We start from the raw sequence: 18,597 nt of genomic DNA on the forward strand, positions 1-18,597 counted from the left end.
AAACGAATAAAAATCATATTTCAGATTCCATTGAAAACTGGGGTTTTAAATTATTTTGTAACTTATTTTATTCATTTGTATTAGCAAACTTAAAAAACAATTTTTTAAAGTAAACAAAATAAATTGAAAATATCTAGTTTTTTTGTATCGTATCTTAATTATTATGGAAGCTATCTGTAAACTTAAATCGATTATTAATTGATAATTGGTTATAATTGGTTATTGAGAATAAACCTGTTGTTTATCCAGTGGCGTCGTAAGTACTTAAAAAAATAATAATAAAAATTAAAATGTCTTATTTTAATGACGCACCCTGTGTCAATATTTATCAAAATTAGAACTCAAGTATCTTAGGTAAGGAGGATTCAATATAATTTATCAGATTTGAAATAAATACTGTCCTAAGGATAGTTTACTCTTGACTCGAAAAATATCAAACTCCATTGAAACGTACGTCTATGAGGTATCGCATTTCTTACCCTGGGCAAAATGTACGTCTTATAGCCATACAGCCTCCTGCCAAAAATGAAAAAGATCGCTCAACAAACAATCAAGATATTGGCTTGTATCCATCTTAAGTGGGGCACCCTGTACGTCCTTATATAATGTCCTGTACGTCCTTATTTTATTTATAAAATTGAGAGAAAATAATAATAAATTTAAATAAATAATATTTGACGATCTAATTCTGGAAAAAGCCGAACCGCTCCGAAATTGTGAAAAGCTTTTGATCGCGTCCGCTGCAAGAACAGCACCAAATAGTATGTATATTATTGTTTTATGGGCAATTTCCACTCTAAACTTGTTGCATTTATCTATGTGATATGACGAGGAACAAGAGGAAATAAAACGCACTTTTGGATGTATAAAGATGAAATATATTCGTAAACAGTATAATAATACCTAAATCATAAAGATATAAAAAGGATCACAGGCTAATTAAATAACCACAAATACTGTGAAAATTTAGAGTCTTTGTCTCAAGGTAGCGCGCTCGCGTATTTACTCTATCGTCCAATCTTCTCTCTCATCTGAATTATTTAATAAAGAGAATTTGTTTAAAAAATCCACTTGCCTTGTAACAAAGGGCACAGCGTTTTTATTGCAGTTCTTTCGTAATATTTAATGCGGATTGTATTTAATTAATGTAATTAGACCGCATCTGCTACATTTATTATGCGTAACAAATCTATTTTATAACTGTTTAATGTTATTTGTTAAAATTAGATACATACTCCTACAACAATGTCATTTGTAAATAGCCCAAGGATCTCTTTATTAAATAATTCTGATCAATACAAAATCATTTCAAAGATTTTGTATTTAGAGTTATCACGACACGTTGACGAGTTTTTCATCAAAAAAATAATGAAATTCGTCTTCAAATTGCGCTGTTACTCAAAATATTCTGCTGTTTGGTTCATGTTATGAACCTGTTTTGAGGGAGCGTTTCCTATTGAATGTTTTCAACATTATTGATGTTGTCTTCTTCAACGTCATCTACGTCCATAGGTTGGGGATTTGGAACCGGCTGTGGAGCGGCTTGAACAGGTGGTGCAGCTGGTGGTAGTGCTGGGTTGAGGTTGGCGTTTAGCTGCTGTAGTATATTGAGCTGCTGCATATTAGCATTAACAGCAGCAACAATATTCTCCTGTAAAAGAAAATTAGATTACCATAATATGAAAACAATGCGTACATTTGAATTTTTTATTAACATTATATAAAACAAAAATAGCAGGTTAGTCGTGACTGACTAAGTTAAGAAAAAAAACTCAAAATTTAAGTGAGGATGCAGTCAATAATCACTTGATCAATTCAATTGATTATTGACAGCATCCTCACTTAAATTTTGAGTTTTTTTGTTATATAAAACTTAATCACGTTGCAAAAATTAATACTTTTGTGACATTTGAAAAAAAAATATTTTATTAAATTTGGACCTGCCTCGAAAAAATACCGGTTTTATTTTGAATTGAAAGCATAATTGACATCTAGGGATATACAAATACCTTCAACATCAAAAGGTAAAATTTTTAAATTGTCTTAGTACACTCTCATGAATATTTTTCATATTAGAAGTGTTTACTGTAACATATTACGTTTTATAAATTTTGCTAGCTAAATTTGCTAGCTAAAGATTTTGCTAGCTAAAGAAACTAGCCAAAGAAATATTCTACATATAAAGAAATATATCGTTATCGTATGGATAGCGAAGTGGATAGGAATTAGCTAGTTTTTATATATTTCTATTAATTATACCTATTTATGTAAGTTTTATAAGAAATATTGTGATTTAATTTCTAGCTTCTAGACAAAATTTATTCTTAATAAACTAAAAAGTAAAATTTATCTATTTTTATGTTTTACTAGCGTGTACCAGCGACTTCGTTCGCGTCGAATTAATCATTCGTAATGGTGATGATAAAGCAAAGCAAGAATTTCCATTAACATACAAACTGGATAAAATTTTCCCACATTTATGTCAGAATGAGAAAAAACAATATGGCGATATTATTATATAACTTGGTAATATTTGAGGGGTAGTTTCATCTGGTTGGAATTTGACTGTCGAAAAACCCGTTTGCCAAAAATAACGCTTTCTTTCTTCTGCTTTTTACGTCAAGCAGTTTAAGCAGTATCGTGGTTAAGAAATTACCCAACTTTTTGGAACACCCTGTATGATTTTTTAAAAAATTTCAAAATATGTAAAAAAAACAAATAAATTATGCTTGTCCAAGTATACGTTTTCCCGAAAGACTAACCGATTTTTAAATAACAAATATTGTAATATTTGAGGGGAGTTTTCACCCTCTTGGAATTTGAGATTCGAGAAACCCCTCCTTATCGAACCTCTACACCCCACAGTCAATCCGTTTGCCAAAAATCAGCTTTAAACGTCAAGCAGTTTAAGCAGAATCGTGATTACTCAATGGTCATATTTTATGAAACACCCTGTATAAATTTATAAAAATCTTAAAATATGTAAAACAACAAAATAAAATATACGTGTTTAAGAGTTTTTCCGAAAAACTCACCGGTTTTTAAATAAAAAAATATTTTAATATTTCAGGGATAGTTTCACCCCCTTAGAATTCGAGTTTCGAAAAATCCCTGCGTATCGACTACACCCTAAAGTCAATCTACCCCTAAAGTCAATCTGTTTTCCAAAAATCAGCTTTTTGCGTCAAGCGCTTTAAGCAGGATCGTGATTAATCAATTACCAGATTTTTCGAAACACCCTGTATACATTTTTAAAAAATCTGAAAATATGTAAAAAACAAAATAAAATATACGTGTTTAAGCGTTTTTTCGGAAACTTGACCGTTTTTTAAATAAAAAATATTGTAATATTTGAGGGGTGGTTTCATCCTCTTGGAACTGGAATTTCGAAAAATCCCTTCTTATCGAATCTCTACACCCTAGAATCAACCTGTATGCCAAAATTGAGCTTCTTACATTGAATGGTTTGAGCAGGATCGTGATTAATCAGTATGTCAGTCACTTAAGGATTTTATATATTAGTATAGATTAATTTTACTCTGATATACTAATATAACAAAGTAACTTTAAAAATAAATACTTTGAATACAAATACAAATATAAAAAGCATTTAGAGCAGAAAAGGCGCCGGGTTAAACGTAGTCTTGACTAAGGAGACCGAGGGGCGCTTTGACCCAAAATTTTACTATTAAATTTCATATCTATCTTAATAGATGGTTATTTTTTTATCTGTGATCTATACCAACCCTGAAAATAGTTGTACTTATTTAGTCTCCGTCCTGTAGAGATATTTAAGAAGTACATCATTTTAAAACTTAAAGAAAAAGTTTGATGCAAAGATTCTTTAAGTGTGTTTCTTATATAAAAATGTAAAAAGCCAGGATGGAAAACCGTCCAACACCGAGAGGCAAGCAGGGGCGTATACCAGCTTTACCAGAACTCCAATGTAAGGAGATCGAATTGGTGAGTAATCAGCTCTAAACAAATTTAATAAAAAAATAACATAAAGGCTGTTCCATTTAAAAAAACAACATAAGTATAGATTATATTTCGAGAATGACAGCTCCCAACGAAAAACCAGTTACGCCACTGGCTTCTTCGGAAAAATGTCTACTGGGCTCAGTATTCACCTTTTCGATTATAAGTAGTTATAAGATAACCGAGATATGAAGGGGGTGGGAAAAATCCAACATTTTCAATTTCGCCCTGTGTTTCAGGAACTAAGAGGACTAGGACAAATCTGTGTGTAGCAGCTTTAGTTTCATAAAAAAGTCGCATGATGTGAAAACCGCATCTTTGTGTCTCTACCAATAACCGAGATACCCTGTAAAACACACGAAAATGGGACACCCTGTACTACCCCCATTTTTTATTACATGATATGTGTCTTCCTTAATAGCTTACTGTCTTCATTTGAAATGCTTATGACCTGAACTTATGACTGATGCTTACCCATCAATATAGTGATACTTTACTCACCTGTTGGTTATTATTATTGTTATTAACAATCCCTGCCATGTTCCGCTGGTTCTCCAAAGCGATCATTTTCTGCCGCTTCTCCTCCATCAGCCGGTCCCTGTGTTTGTGTATGTAGTCTTGAACGTTGGGCAACGCGTCTATAACGCATGCCGACAGCGCGGACCGGTATATGTTCATGTCGGTCGCCTCGTACCATTCGTTGGTCTTCTCGTCGTAGCATTCGACGTGGTAGATGGTTGTTACACCTGCGGCAAAATTATCTATTAAGTATTTAATTTGTCTGCTATAGTAATCGCAAAACAATTTCCGATGCACGTGATCAATTTGGAATGACAAGCGATGGCGACAACGCCTCCGGATTGTGATGGATTTATGAGACGAATCTTAATGTAAAATTGGGAAACAATATATTTATTATATTGTTTTTCAAAATATTTACGAGGTGCCCGGTGGCGTAGAGGTACAGGCTCTCCAATCTCAAGGTAGTGGGTTTGAATCCTACACCCGGCATTTCATCAGCCGACTATTTTTATTAAAATAAAAATAGTTTGGGTACCTAGGTCGACTCAGCCTTAAATGAGTACTTGGGATTCGGATGGACGGACACAAACAGACTTTGGGAAGACTATAAAAAAGCAAAGAAACACTTAAGAGATCAAATCAAAAGCGCAAAGAGGAATTGCTGGAAGACCTTATGTGATCAATTAGACGGGGATATTTTTGGCGCAGGATATAAAATTGTCATGAAAACTTTAAAAGGCTTTCCCCGAAAACAAACGTTGACGATAGATTTTATGGAAAAAGTGGTTCAACATTTGTTTCCATCGCACAAAACTGTGATATTTAACCCCAACTGTGGTATAGATGATACGATTTTAAATTTTAGTATAAAGGAATTAAAAGAAGCTTGTATTCGAATTAAGATGAATAAAGCCCCGGGTCCAAGGAATATTCCTGGTGAGGTAATTAAAGCTGTCGTGGAAAAGGCCCCATAATACGTCTTGGCAGTTTATAACCAGCTTGCTGCTACCTCAATATTTCCAAAAGAGTGGAAAAAGGCCAAGTTAATACTATTGCCAAAAGGAAATCCTCAAGACACCAGTGTTTCTTCATACAGGCCCATCGGTTTGCTGGACGTCGAAGGCAAATTGTATGAGCATCTGATACTGGGAAGGCTAAATAAAGAAATGGAAAGAAGTGGTGGACTATCAAACAGGCAGTTTGGTTTTAGGAAGGGTCGGCAAACAACTGATGCCGTAAGGGAAGTAATTCGCATTGCCAGGGAAGCTGCCGCTTTTGCTCCGCAAAACAGAAGAATTTATGCCGTCATAACTCTGGACGTACAAAACGCTTTTAACAGCGTGTCATGGCAACTTGTCCTAAACGCGCTAAGGAAAAGAAACTTCTCTAAATCCCTGCAAGAAATCTTGGCATCATATCTTTCTGAAAGATCCATAATATTAGAAACGGCAGACGCAGTTAAGGTAATAGAAATAAGAAGCGGGGTTCCGCAGGGTTCAATACTGGGACCTACCTTATGGAATATATTGTATGATGATTTATTAGAACTCAAAATGCCTGGGGAAACTAGTCTAGTAGGTTTTGCAGATGACGTTGCATTGGTTGTTGTGGCAAAAAACGAGCCCACTTTAAGGAATTTAGCAAACGCTGCTCTTCAAAAAGTTGCCAATTGGATGGAAAGTAATCATTTAAAACTGGCACCCCATAAAACTGAGGCAGTATTATTAACTAAAAAGAGAAAAATGGACGTAATCCATTTTAATTTATTAGGCACACAAATTGAACCCCAAAATGCTGTTAAATATCTTGGTGTATGGCTTGATTCTAAATTAACGTTTACTGTACATATCAATAAGGCAATTGAAAAAGCAGAAAGAACAGCAGCTGCGCTAGCTAGACTCATGCCCAATCTAGGTGGGCCCAGAGCATCAAAAAGACGCGTACTTATGAGTGTGATCCATTCCCAACTTCTATACGCTGCACCAGCATGGCAGACGGCAACAAACAATAAGATCGATTATTTTATAGACTATAATAAAATAAATAACTTTGAATTTTGACCGTTATTTTTTACCAAAATGGCAAATATAAAATCCCTCTGTCAAAAAAAGTAACTGATATTCTTTAGATTGAGTGCCTGAACGAATCAGATAGGTTAGCCGGGATACTCTTTTTATTTTCGTGAAATAGAAAAGGAGAATAATAAAACAAGTTACAGTTCTCTCATTGTCAAAAGTAAAATGTCATCAGCTTTTGACATTTCTAAATATCAGACCAATGCCGTCTCTAATAGAACAGCCTCGGAGCGAGATTTATGACGTCACGTTAGTTAGATACTTTGAATAAGAAGACTAAGGAAGGAGGACCAAGGGGATCCTTGACAGTTCTGTTTGACGATTCATTTGACACATTTGAATTTAATTTGAAATTTTGTGGATTTGTCCGTCTTTACGGAGCTTATTTTATGTTATTTATTATTTATTCTACTACTGATAGTTGTATAAAGGTAGTAAATCTAGATGGAAATTGTGGCAAAACTTAAATTAACAGTGACACTATCGCGATTTATCGAAAAAGACTCTAAAATAGTTGGTTGTGTAGCGTGCGGTAGATCTCGGCAAAAATTGAGTGAAATAATGGAACAACTTTTCGCTAGTAAGTGACTATATAATATACATACGTATAGTAAACCGATCATTTATGAAATTCACTTAAATTAACTAAATTATATGTTTTTCTTGCATTTTAGCTTTTATTTATTATTTGTCAAAGATTAGATGTCAAAGAACTTAGATACGTTAATTTCACTTACCTGCTTCAGTAGCGTATCGGATGTTTGTGTTAATTAATACTTATTATAACTTATCTATTTTTATTAGAATTATATATTTTTATAACAATTTTAATAACTACTAACATTTATTCACAACGTAAAATAAAACAACAAATTATTGAGTCTACCCCACGTCTACCCTACACCATAGTTTTACATTTTTTAAATAAAATTAGAACGACACTGATAAACCGAAATTTAAGTCGGACATATTTGAGGCCCATCGCGGTGTAGATTTTTAATATGCTTCTTCCTTAGTCTTCTTATTCAAAGGTTAGATACTACGGATTAATAAATATGTTGTAGAATACATGGAAAAAATAATTATACTTCGTACTTTTGGTTTGTATTTTAAAAATTATATAGTTTACATGAAATATACATTATATACAGTTAATAACTACAATATATATGTACCTATTTATAGTAATAAATACTTTGGCAAATAAACTATGAATCATACAAATGCAGCAAATGTTTTACAGTATATAAATAATGAATAGGTACATAAGATAATGAGTAAAATATAAAATATATTTTATATTTTGGGGTTTGAAAATCGATCTAATTTAACAAAAATCATTCAATATCTACTAATAGTGGTGTATTATTATTTGCATTCACAAAATTTATATGTATATTTTGCAAGTATCAATATTCGAAAAATTATGTTTGCAAATAATACAATATCATAGAAAAAAGGCGTCAGCGATAGCTATGAAATAAAAATCGCTGTCATTTTATTTCGGCTGTTCTATTAGCATTGCGTCAGCATGGCCGCAAGTTGCTAACCTAATAAAATTAATACTAGAAAAGCCCGCGGGAACTGTCAAATTCAAAGTTATTCGTTTCACAGACTATACGGTATGTTTGTTTAAATTTAATGGTTGGTAGTTTGTTATTGTGCATTATGACTTAAAGCTATCAGCACAAAATACCATATGAATAAATTGAACATAATTCTACAGTATATGATTCACCGTTTATTAATAAATACCATACTATCCAGAAAAATCGGCACCAAAGGACGGCCAATTTTGGTTAAGCTCTAGATGTGATTTACTTGACCAGTACTCTTCTTTATTTTTTAATAGTACTTACTGCCAGTTAGCGTTAAGAAAGTTTTTTTGGAAAGTTAAGAAAGCAATTTATTTTTATTTGGCTAAAAATTACTTTTAACTGATGTAGTTTAAAATGCGAGAGAAAATATGTTTTAGAAAAAGAATTGAGTGTTTGAAAACGTTCTATTCTTTCAATAATTTTATTAGTTTTAATTTTTGACAACTTTTATATCAATTTGTAACAATTGACGTCTAGAGATTGACCTCGCCAAAATCATTATCGATTGTCGTTCCCCAGCCATCTTTAACGCCGTTTTTTTATCATACGGTATAGCATTAAAACAGTATTTAATATATCTCAGAAAAAAAATGAAAACTATGACTGTGGAGTGTTTTATATTTTAGTATATTTAATCCAAATTCTGTACCTATCCCTTTGAATAAATTTATTAACGAAGGATTTATATATTTTGATTAAGGAAGAAGTATAATGTTATCCATGTTTTTATGCATAGTAGACGGAGGTTGGGCCCTTGGCAGTTCTGTTTGACGTGTCATTTGACACATTTTAATTTGATTTGAAATTTTGTAGATTTGTCAGTCTTTACTGAGCTTATTTTATGTTATTTATTATTTATTTTACAACTGATAATTGTTAAGAGGTAGTAATTCTAGAAAAGAAAATAGTAGTAAATCTAAAAAGAAATTGTGACAGAACTTTAACAGTGACATTATTGCGATTTATCAAAAAAAAAAAACTGTAAAATAGTTGTTTGTGTAGCGTGCGGTAGATCTCGGTCAGGAATCGAGGGAAATAATGGGATTACTTTTCACTAGTAAATGACTATAAGTGTAGTAAACCGATCGTTTATGAAATTCACTTACAATTAACCAATTATATATTTTTTCTTGCATTTTTGCTTTTATTTACTACTTTAAGATTAGAGTCAAAGAATTTAGATACGTCAATTTGACTTACCTGCTTCAGTAGCGTATTGAATGTTTGTGTTATTAAAAATTATTATAATTTATCTATTTTTATTAGAATTATATATTTTTATAACAATAAGTTTAATAACTACCAACATTTATTGACAATGCGAAATAAAACAACAAATTATTGAGTCCATCCTACATCATATTTTTACACGTTTTGAATAAAATTAGTACGGCACTGATAAACCGGAATTTAAGTCGGACATTTTTGGTCCCCCTCGATCGAAGTTTTTTGATATGTTTCCTTCCTTAATATTTTTATTTAAAAACCTACCCCAACTAAAAGCAGCATACAAACAAAAGCCCTATCTTTTTAGATTTATATTTAATTAATTCATATATGATTTCTTTAATTTTCACATACGAGAGGAGAATACATATTTCTAAAAATAATTTTACGCTGTTGCAACTTTAAATTAATCCTAAAGTAATATTTGAAAGTTGAAAGACAAATATTTGAAATTATTCCTTAGAAGGTAGAGAAATAAAAATATCTCAAAGGTACTTGAGTACTTTACAATTTAAAGAAAACGATGACGTATTGATTTGATTGTTTTAGAATTCGTGACATAACTGTATCTGTACGTTAAAAATTCATAAGAAAACACGTACAAGTAGCGTACAATATATTTATAATAACGATGCTGCGTGTACTTCAAAATCCATTTGATTATTTTCTAGTATTGTACGATTTTGTTCGGCAATAACTACGTGCTATTTTATGAAAAAAAAATACTATTCAATTTGCTAGTTTCATAAGAATAGACTATAAATATATGGAGCGTCTCTTCTGCTCATTGAAGAAAAGTGAATGGCAAAATGTTCCAAGAACTGGTTTTGCTCAAGTCACAATTAGACGAATTAAACCCTTAAATATAATATTTTCGCAGATTTATTTTTATTTTTTTATAATGATATACCGGGTGCGTCTCAAAAGTGGCTCACCCCTATAACTTTTTTATATTTTCAGATAAAAATACCAGATTTGGTATGTTAGTATATGACATAAATCAGGATTGATTGGCGTATTCAATTGTTTTTGGTCACTTCTTATTTCACAGGAAATAACTACACTTTTGATTTTTAAATGACACCCTTACTTCGGTATTTATTTACTTTATTCTATAGAAAATGACATGCTGAATAGAATGACATATCATATGTCAACTTTTGACATTTTCGCTTAATAAAAAATTCTATTTTAAATTTCAGTCTATAGTACCATGGCTATGTTAAAAACATTAATTCTTAATCAACAAGCCTTGGAAAAATATATTTGATCGTCTAATGTTTTTAGTGTCTTGTCCTGGCCGGTCAAAAAATGCCCAAACCGTATTTTTAATCATATCTCAATTTTTTCAAATGGAACGACATTTGGATAAAGCATTTTTTTACTAATAATTTGATACAACAGACTTAGTATTTCGAGTCAAATTTTCGTTACGAACCGCAAGTTATAATATCAAATAAACCATATGCGAAAATGTTAAAAGTTGACATATGATATGTCATTGTATTCAGAGTATTATTTTCTATCGCATAAAGTAAAAAAATACCGAGGGTGCTATTTAAAACTCAAAAGTTGTAGTAATTTCTAGTGAAACAAAAAGTGACCTAAAACAATTGAATTTCTTCAATTGTTTTATTTTAAATTTTTTATAGTTTTTAAATTCAATCTAATATTCAATTTTTTTTCAATCAATATAGTTTTTAAATTCAATCCTATTTTATGTCGTATACTAACATACCAAATATCGTTAAATGGTATGTTAGATGAAAAAATAAAAAAGTTATAGGGGGTGAGCCACTTTTGAGACGCACCCGGTATACCATACGATTGAAAAAAAAAACGGTGTCAAAGACGGCTGGGGAATGACAATCGATAATAATTTTACCGAGGTCAGTCTCCAACAGTATAAACCTCTTTATCATACGGTATAAAATATGTTCTCTATCAAAATGTATTTTATTGTATTAAAAGTATTTAGAAATACACATTTTATGTTTAGTTTTTCAAATACCAGTTTGAGAACTCTATGATATATGAAATATTTTATTAAAAAATCATCTTGTAACTTTTATTCCAGATACTTTTTATTAGGTATCCTGTATATTTCTGTTCTCATAATACACTAATTAGTTTTGCAACTCGGTAAAGCACTCGCTGATCCCATATATGCTCGTGTCTATTTTAAATCATTCATTAAAACCGGCATTTTTTATTTTGAGCTTATTTGAAAGAATAATTCGTTGAAAAACTTTATAATGAATTTATCCGTTTTGAATAGAATCCTAACAGATCTTAATTCTATATCTCTGCAATAGTGAAGTTAGAGCCTATTGTACAATCAAAACTTATAGTGGAAGTTCTATTAAATTATCTACAGTTTTATTTAAGGATACCGTAAATTGTTTTGAAGTAAAATTACTGTTATTTTGCTTTAGCTAATCATTTTAAAACTTAATGGAACTAATAGAGAAAAGTTCAAATCACAGATAGTCTGCTAATATCATGCTATTATATACTCTCTTTTACGACTCAGGAGCTTTCGACAGACGATGACATCAAAAAAGCAGATGACATCAATACCAATCCATTTATTTCACTAAAAAATTCTAATATTGTTTAAATTAACTATAGATGGGTGTATATAAATAAATCTGTCATGGGGTCGTCTCTGTTGTTGTTTTAACCAGTCTTAACGGTATATTTCAAAAATGACAGGTAATATTTCAATATGATTGGAGTAACGGAACGATGAACGACGCACGGACGCATATGCGTATGAACTCGACTTAATATTTTTGAAACTTGCCAAACTCTTGTCAAATTAAACGTTGTTATTTGTGTCAAATTATGTCAAATAACCAGCGTTTTGGAAAGTGATAAATATTCGCAATATTGCTTCTATTAGTCATCAGTAAAGTTTGTATACTATCTCGTATATGGTACTAAAAACTGGAGTAGCTGTAAAAAAAGACATCATACGAGAAGTAAATAATAATAGCTTTTAGTATGGCAGAGAGATAAGGTCAAATGGTACTGGTTTAAAAATACCAATTTTTAGGGTATAAAATTTAGTAGGTCACGTGTCAACTTTTAATATTTTATGTTAAAAAAATTGTATTTTAAATTTCTAGGGTGAATCTTAAATAAGTGCAAGTAGTTTTAAGGGTGCTATATTTCTACCCCAAGAACACGTATATGATGTTTTTTCGCAAAAAAAGGAAATTCGTTCATTATCTTTTAAATTTGCCTGTATATTTTAGAAAACTTTTTAGAACTGCCTGTTCACCGCAAATTCCTTCCTGTTACAAATTTACTCACTAAAATGATTTACGGCAATAAAAGGAATATAAAAACTTGAAAAAAGCTTGATTTTCATGCATCCGTTATACGTTAATACGATGCTCCAACGGCGCGGCGCTCTGATTGGTCATAGCCTTTCCACTTTTCATCCGTAATTTTTTTTTCATCCAGCCCGTCAACGGAGAAAAATCGTACGTTAACGGACGTTTTGACACTTTTTTGACAAATTTAATCTAATCTTAATAAAAATATAATAGTACAAAAGCTAGCGCCGCCGGGAAAACGAGAATTTTAAGAAAGCTGGTTCTTTAATATATCCTTTGCTATGCTCTCCTGTGCTCTCCTGACTAAAGTGCGGGCCGTTTGGCTGCCGGTAGATTACTACGGATCACACCTTACAGGGTATCCCATTTTTGTGTGTTTTATGGGATTTCTCGTTTATGAGTAGAGATACAATGATGCGATTTTCATATTACTTTGCTACTTTTTTATGAAACTAAATATGCTACACATAGGTTTGTCCTAGCCTCCTTAGTCCCTAGTAAATACAAGGTGTAAAAATGTGTTGAGGGTGGTATAAATGATTACTCGATTGTTGCCATACTAATGCTAATTTATTCTACCTTCGTATAATATAAATTCATAATGTTCGATGGATTATTGCTATGATTGTAAAATATTAAAACTAGGGTACCTTAATACTAATTATTGTTAATAGCAGAGTTTACTGAATAAGCATTTGATTTGGTTGCACCACATCTTCCCCTTTTCAAATGAATGAAATTCAGGGCAATGAATTTCATTCAAGCAAATTGAGACTGGCCAGTTTCTAGAAAATGTAATTCAACCAATGAAACTCATTATCCTTTAAGTACTCTAAATAGAAATTATTATTAACCCTAAAATAAATTTCAATAAGTGTTATCGTAATAATTAAGTATAATGTAAAATATAAATTAATATACTGGATTCGTTAAATACTTAATGCTAAAATAATGATTATCTATGCAATTTGGTAAATTAAGAATTTATAGACTGTTATACTGTATTAATACAATTATCATTGGCACTGCCTTTATCACTAATATTAATGTCATTGCGCAATGTTAAATTTTTGAACTCTGCCTTTGTGCACCGTGAGCTCTTTACCATTTTCACTTTTCACTGTACAATTAACACCATTTATACTAACTACGGTGAAAGGACCTTTAAACCAAGGATCAAATTTCGTTCTGTTTACGTACTTTAGCATAACCAAGTCGCCTTTTTGTAAACTGAGATTTTGAGATATTACGTCATACCTAATTTTGCGGTTTTACTTTTACTAAAAAATCTCTAGCTCTTTGATGAGAAATTTGCATTCTGTACCAAACTTCTTGATAATATGCATCAATGTTTTACCAGGGGTCTATTTTGTTTAAGTTCAAATGGAGTGTATTCGTGATAAACTCCGGGAGTTGTATTGTAACAAAAAGCGTAAAAATTAATCCATTTATCCCAGTCGGTATGCGTTTCATTAATATAAGATGTTAAGTATTCGTTTAGCACTCTGGGATTCCTCTCACATCCACCAATGCTCTCATGATGGTACGCGGTTGAAAACTTGTGACTAATGTTTAAAATGTTCGACAACTTCTATAAAACTTCATTTCGATATTCGGTACCCATATCTGTTCTAATTTCCTTCATGGGGCCAAATACTAAAATAAAATTTTATACTATTACTTTTGCCACCGTAAGAGCTTCTTTATTTGGAACAGGTGCAATGACCACATATTTGGTTAATTCGCGCTGTATAGTTACAGCGTAAGCATAATTGTTTTCGCTTTTCGTAAATGGGCCAATAGTGTCTATGGAAACAATATCAAACGGTTGTTGTGGAGTTGGCGTAATTATCATGGGTTCAATGTTTTTAATTTTGCTTTTGTTTAGTTGGCATTTCTTGCAATTTTTTACGTAGGTAGCAACATCACGAGACATATTTTCCCAACGGCATTTTGATCTTAACTTCCTCAAAAGTCTCTTTTGTCCACAATGTCCTCCTGTCAGTGGATTATCATGAAATTGTTGTATCAATTTCAATTTTTCTTCTTCCTCTGTAATTACTGTGGGTTCCCTGTATAGAGATATTTTAGTATTTTCTAAAAAATCTTGACCTACTAATTTAAAATCGCTTATCGTTTATGATTTGAATATTTTATCATTTATATTTTCAAGTTTTTCCAGCTTATTTTCACTAGCCATTTTTTGAAGCTGAGGCAACACTTTCTCTAAGAAAAAATTGTCATCAGTGAAATATATCATTGTTGCAGCGCTGAACTTTTTTTTTTCCATAATTGTAAAAATAAAATCGTCACTGTTAGGTGAAGCGTCTTCTTCGGTAAGGTCCACAAAAAATAACTCGCCTTTTATCTTGGGATCAATTTTTCTCAATTTTTCTCATAAAATGGGACGACTTTGTGATGCGCAGTAGTGAACAGATGTTGAATACAGATATGGGGATGCCCAGCAGTAAACGCAACGTTTATCGGCAGTCAGATGCTGTGCACTCTGTTCTAGAGAGCATAGCAAAAGATATATCCTTTCCTAGAACCAACTTTCTTAAAATTCTCACTCGAGAACATTGACTATAGAAAACTTAGACTGTAAGTAAAACAGCGAAATCGTTATGGAAATGAAAATATAAATTGACATCAATCACAAGCAAATCGTATATCCGATGAACGGAGCCATGAAAATGCAATAAATTTAAAAACTGCGTAATTTTCTAACCAATCGAAGTCTTTAAATTCAACCAATAAAATTCATATCGTATCACAGTATCATCGGAAAACGGACGCATTAAAATCAAGCTTAACTGGGATATTTTGAACTGATCTGAAAAACGACGTAGAGGTAATATGTTTTTTTGTCGATATCTACCAGCCCTAAAAAAAAATTGCACTTATTTAAGACACAATAAATAATTATTATACGACAAAATAGGAAACTTGACAAAAATATTCATAAACTTGTCCACAGTGACAAACACATGTTTCATATTTCCATATGTTTCCACAACGACACTCTGCAACAACAAATATTCCACTTTATTTATTATTGTTCAAGAGAGGGATGCGTGTTATCTAGTTAAAGTTCTAAGACGTGGCATAAGATTTCTATGCGAGGGCTAATCCCTTTTTGTGTTAAGTCCATGTCGGACTGAAACATTAATTCAAACCCACGCCCTAATGTTCGAATAATCTTTTAGGACGGGGCATGCCATCTTCGAAATAATTAATTGTCCCTCTTGCAACACGTACGAGATCCCATATTGGAATCCTATAACAAGTTGTTGATAATTTTTGTGGGCGTGACGGGTTTTACTACTACATCTTCCCCCAACCCTTTAAAAATATACTTATATCTACTTAAGAGCTGAGAAGAATTGTATCTCTACACTCTACACTTTATAAGTGGGAACGATAATGATTTGTCTTTATTTATAATGCATATACAGGGTGAGTCTTAAATAAGTGCAAATATTTTTAAGGGTATATAGTATATTTCGATTATGAGGTTTTTCTCTCAAAAAAAATGTCTTGAAAATTGGGAATTTTTTGAAAAAAATGTTGGATTTTTTTTAGTTTTTTGTCATAAAACATAATTTGTTGATGATATGGCAACATAGGTAGTAGATTAAATTTATTTTTGTCTGTTCTGTGCCCTGTGTCCCACGAATGCTGACAAATCTTAGATTTGTGAAAATCTCCCTTTCTTAAATAATCTTTATGTTCTTTAGTTCGAAGGGTCTAGATGTTTCACCAATTTAACATTTTTCGCATTCACATGGTATTTTGTATATTACATTTTTTGTTTGTTGTTCAGTATTCATTGGTTTAGTGTGTGATAAAATGGATCTAAGTATATTTTGTGTTTTAAAAGTCGTTCGTATGTTATATTGTTTTCCTATCCTTCTTATTTTTTCCGAAACGCCTCGTATGTATGAAATTGTAAGTTTTATATATTGTGTATTGTTATCATTGTGTCTATGATTTGAGGTTTGTATTTTGTTTAATATTTCGTCAATAAAAGATAGTTCTCGAATAGTTGCTGACAATAACTGCTGACAAGTAGTTTCCGCTGGATTAACACAGCAGTGTTTATAAAAAAATAACTATTTTATTTTGTAGATTTTCTTGCAGTGGCGAAATACCCATATAGGATTTAATTAATAAGGTGAGTTTTGTTGATCTACATAATAACTGTTTATATATTTATAATTAATTTATTTTTGTTTCCTAAAATACTTTGATTAAAAGAAAATATGTAAAAGTACTAAAAGTGGGCAACGCTGTGTCGGCCAAGCTTAATCACGTGACTAAAATTTATTTGATATATGGAGTGTATTGTATGTTGACAGCAATGAGAATAATAACAACACTCATGTCGAGGCAGTTGTATTAAAAAAACACACAAGACAGAGAACGACGAAAGAAATTAATCAAAAATGTTGAAACCAGAGCAATAAGTTTTGATTGCTTTAGTTTAAACCTTTTTGTTTGTTTTCTTCTATGTTCTTGTCAAGCTTCACAGGAGATATACGTGAAAATGACAACGTTGTAGCTTGCTTAATTTAGGCGCACCTAAAACTAAGTTTGAATCTTCTAATAATGCTAACATGATTAGCGAAACGCGCGTTCAGGGTTGAAAATGAAATGTTTTGCTGTATTGTTATGAATAAGTGTTGGAAACAACCCCCAATTGTAATGTATTTTTACCATTAAATCCGCCGATTGCAAATATCATGTCATCAATGACTTCTATGGCAAAATTACTTCTGGGATTGTACATGTCAGGTATAGCAGTCCATGTGTTGGTTTGAGGATTATACTTCTCTCCACTACACATCCTGTTGGGCAACATTTTAATATTAATGTACTTTAATTTTTAGTTTATTTCTTGAGACGGCAAATAATGAGTACCCTAGATATTTTAACTAACTACCTAGAGATTCCGTTAAATCCTCCAATTACGTAGACTTGTTCGTGGTAGGCAATGCAGGACACTCCAGATCTGCGCGATCTCATCGGCGCTATTAGAGACCACTGATTCAGTTCTGGATCGTATACCTCCGCGGAATGCATACATTCCTGACCATTAAATCCACCAGTAATGTATATCTTTCCTGAAATAAAAAGTCATACTAAGTGTGTAAAAAATTATACTTTACTTGTTGCATAGTCTAGTTAGGAAATACTAAATACATTTTCAACATGGTTAAGCCCATGACAGATAAAAGTCTCCCATTTTATTTTTCTTTATAGAACTCACTAAAATAAAGCAAAGACTCCAATTTGATCTGTTCCTACAAGGCACTTTTTTAATTATACAAAATTAAAAATTACCATAAACTAGCCAAAAAGAAAATCTGGATATTGAGAAACAAACATAAGTATTACTCAAGTCATTTTATGACAAATATCATATTGTTACGGATTCCGTGTGTCCACTAATTTAAACTTACGATAAAATACTTAACGAATTTATTTGTCTCACTCTGTATACACAACTTATACTATTTACAACACAATTTATGCAACTACTATTACTCTAACAGTACTGGCACCTTCGCCAATTAATTCACAATTTAAAACGCAGTATTATCAAACTTCAAACTGCCAACTGCCAAAGCGCGGGCCTTTATATACCCCCTGGCGAGTCTTTCTGGAACGTTCTAAAGAATTCTGTAATTTTCTTTTACTTTCTGGCGAATTCGCCAGGTCCCTCAATGCACGTTGCGGTTATGTAGCAGTATTGCAGTTATGCAACCAGTAATACAGTTTAGCGCTACATACCCTTGACAATATTATGGATTTCTTCTTCTACAGCTCTATAAAAAACTCGCAAATGGTATT

The 18,597-nt window shown here is 31.8% G+C and overlaps 1 protein-coding gene across 2 annotated transcripts in view; it reads right to left on the reverse strand.

The window, feature by feature from the left end:
* Nucleotides 1-862: 862 nt before the first annotated feature.
* Nucleotides 863-18,597, reverse strand: part of LOC115880224 (kelch-like protein 10) — a 38,840-nt gene continuing 21,105 nt past the window's right edge. For both annotated transcript variants that reach the window (XM_030897379.1, XM_030897378.1), the window contains exons 6-9: nt 17,687-17,867; nt 17,461-17,591; nt 4,480-4,724; nt 863-1,651 (exon numbers count right to left, since the gene is read on the reverse strand). In XM_030897379.1, the coding sequence (XP_030753239.1) occupies nt 1,454-1,651; nt 4,480-4,724; nt 17,461-17,591; nt 17,687-17,867 (755 nt within the window). In that variant the 3' untranslated portion in view covers nt 863-1,453. The remainder of the gene's footprint in view (nt 1,652-4,479; nt 4,725-17,460; nt 17,592-17,686; nt 17,868-18,597) is intronic.

The sequence above is a fragment of the Sitophilus oryzae genome, unplaced genomic scaffold (genome assembly GCF_002938485.1).
Source record: "Sitophilus oryzae breed Bouriz unplaced genomic scaffold, Soryzae_2.0 scaffold_1620_pilon_pilon, whole genome shotgun sequence".
Classification (NCBI taxonomy): domain Eukaryota; kingdom Metazoa; phylum Arthropoda; class Insecta; order Coleoptera; family Curculionidae; genus Sitophilus; species Sitophilus oryzae.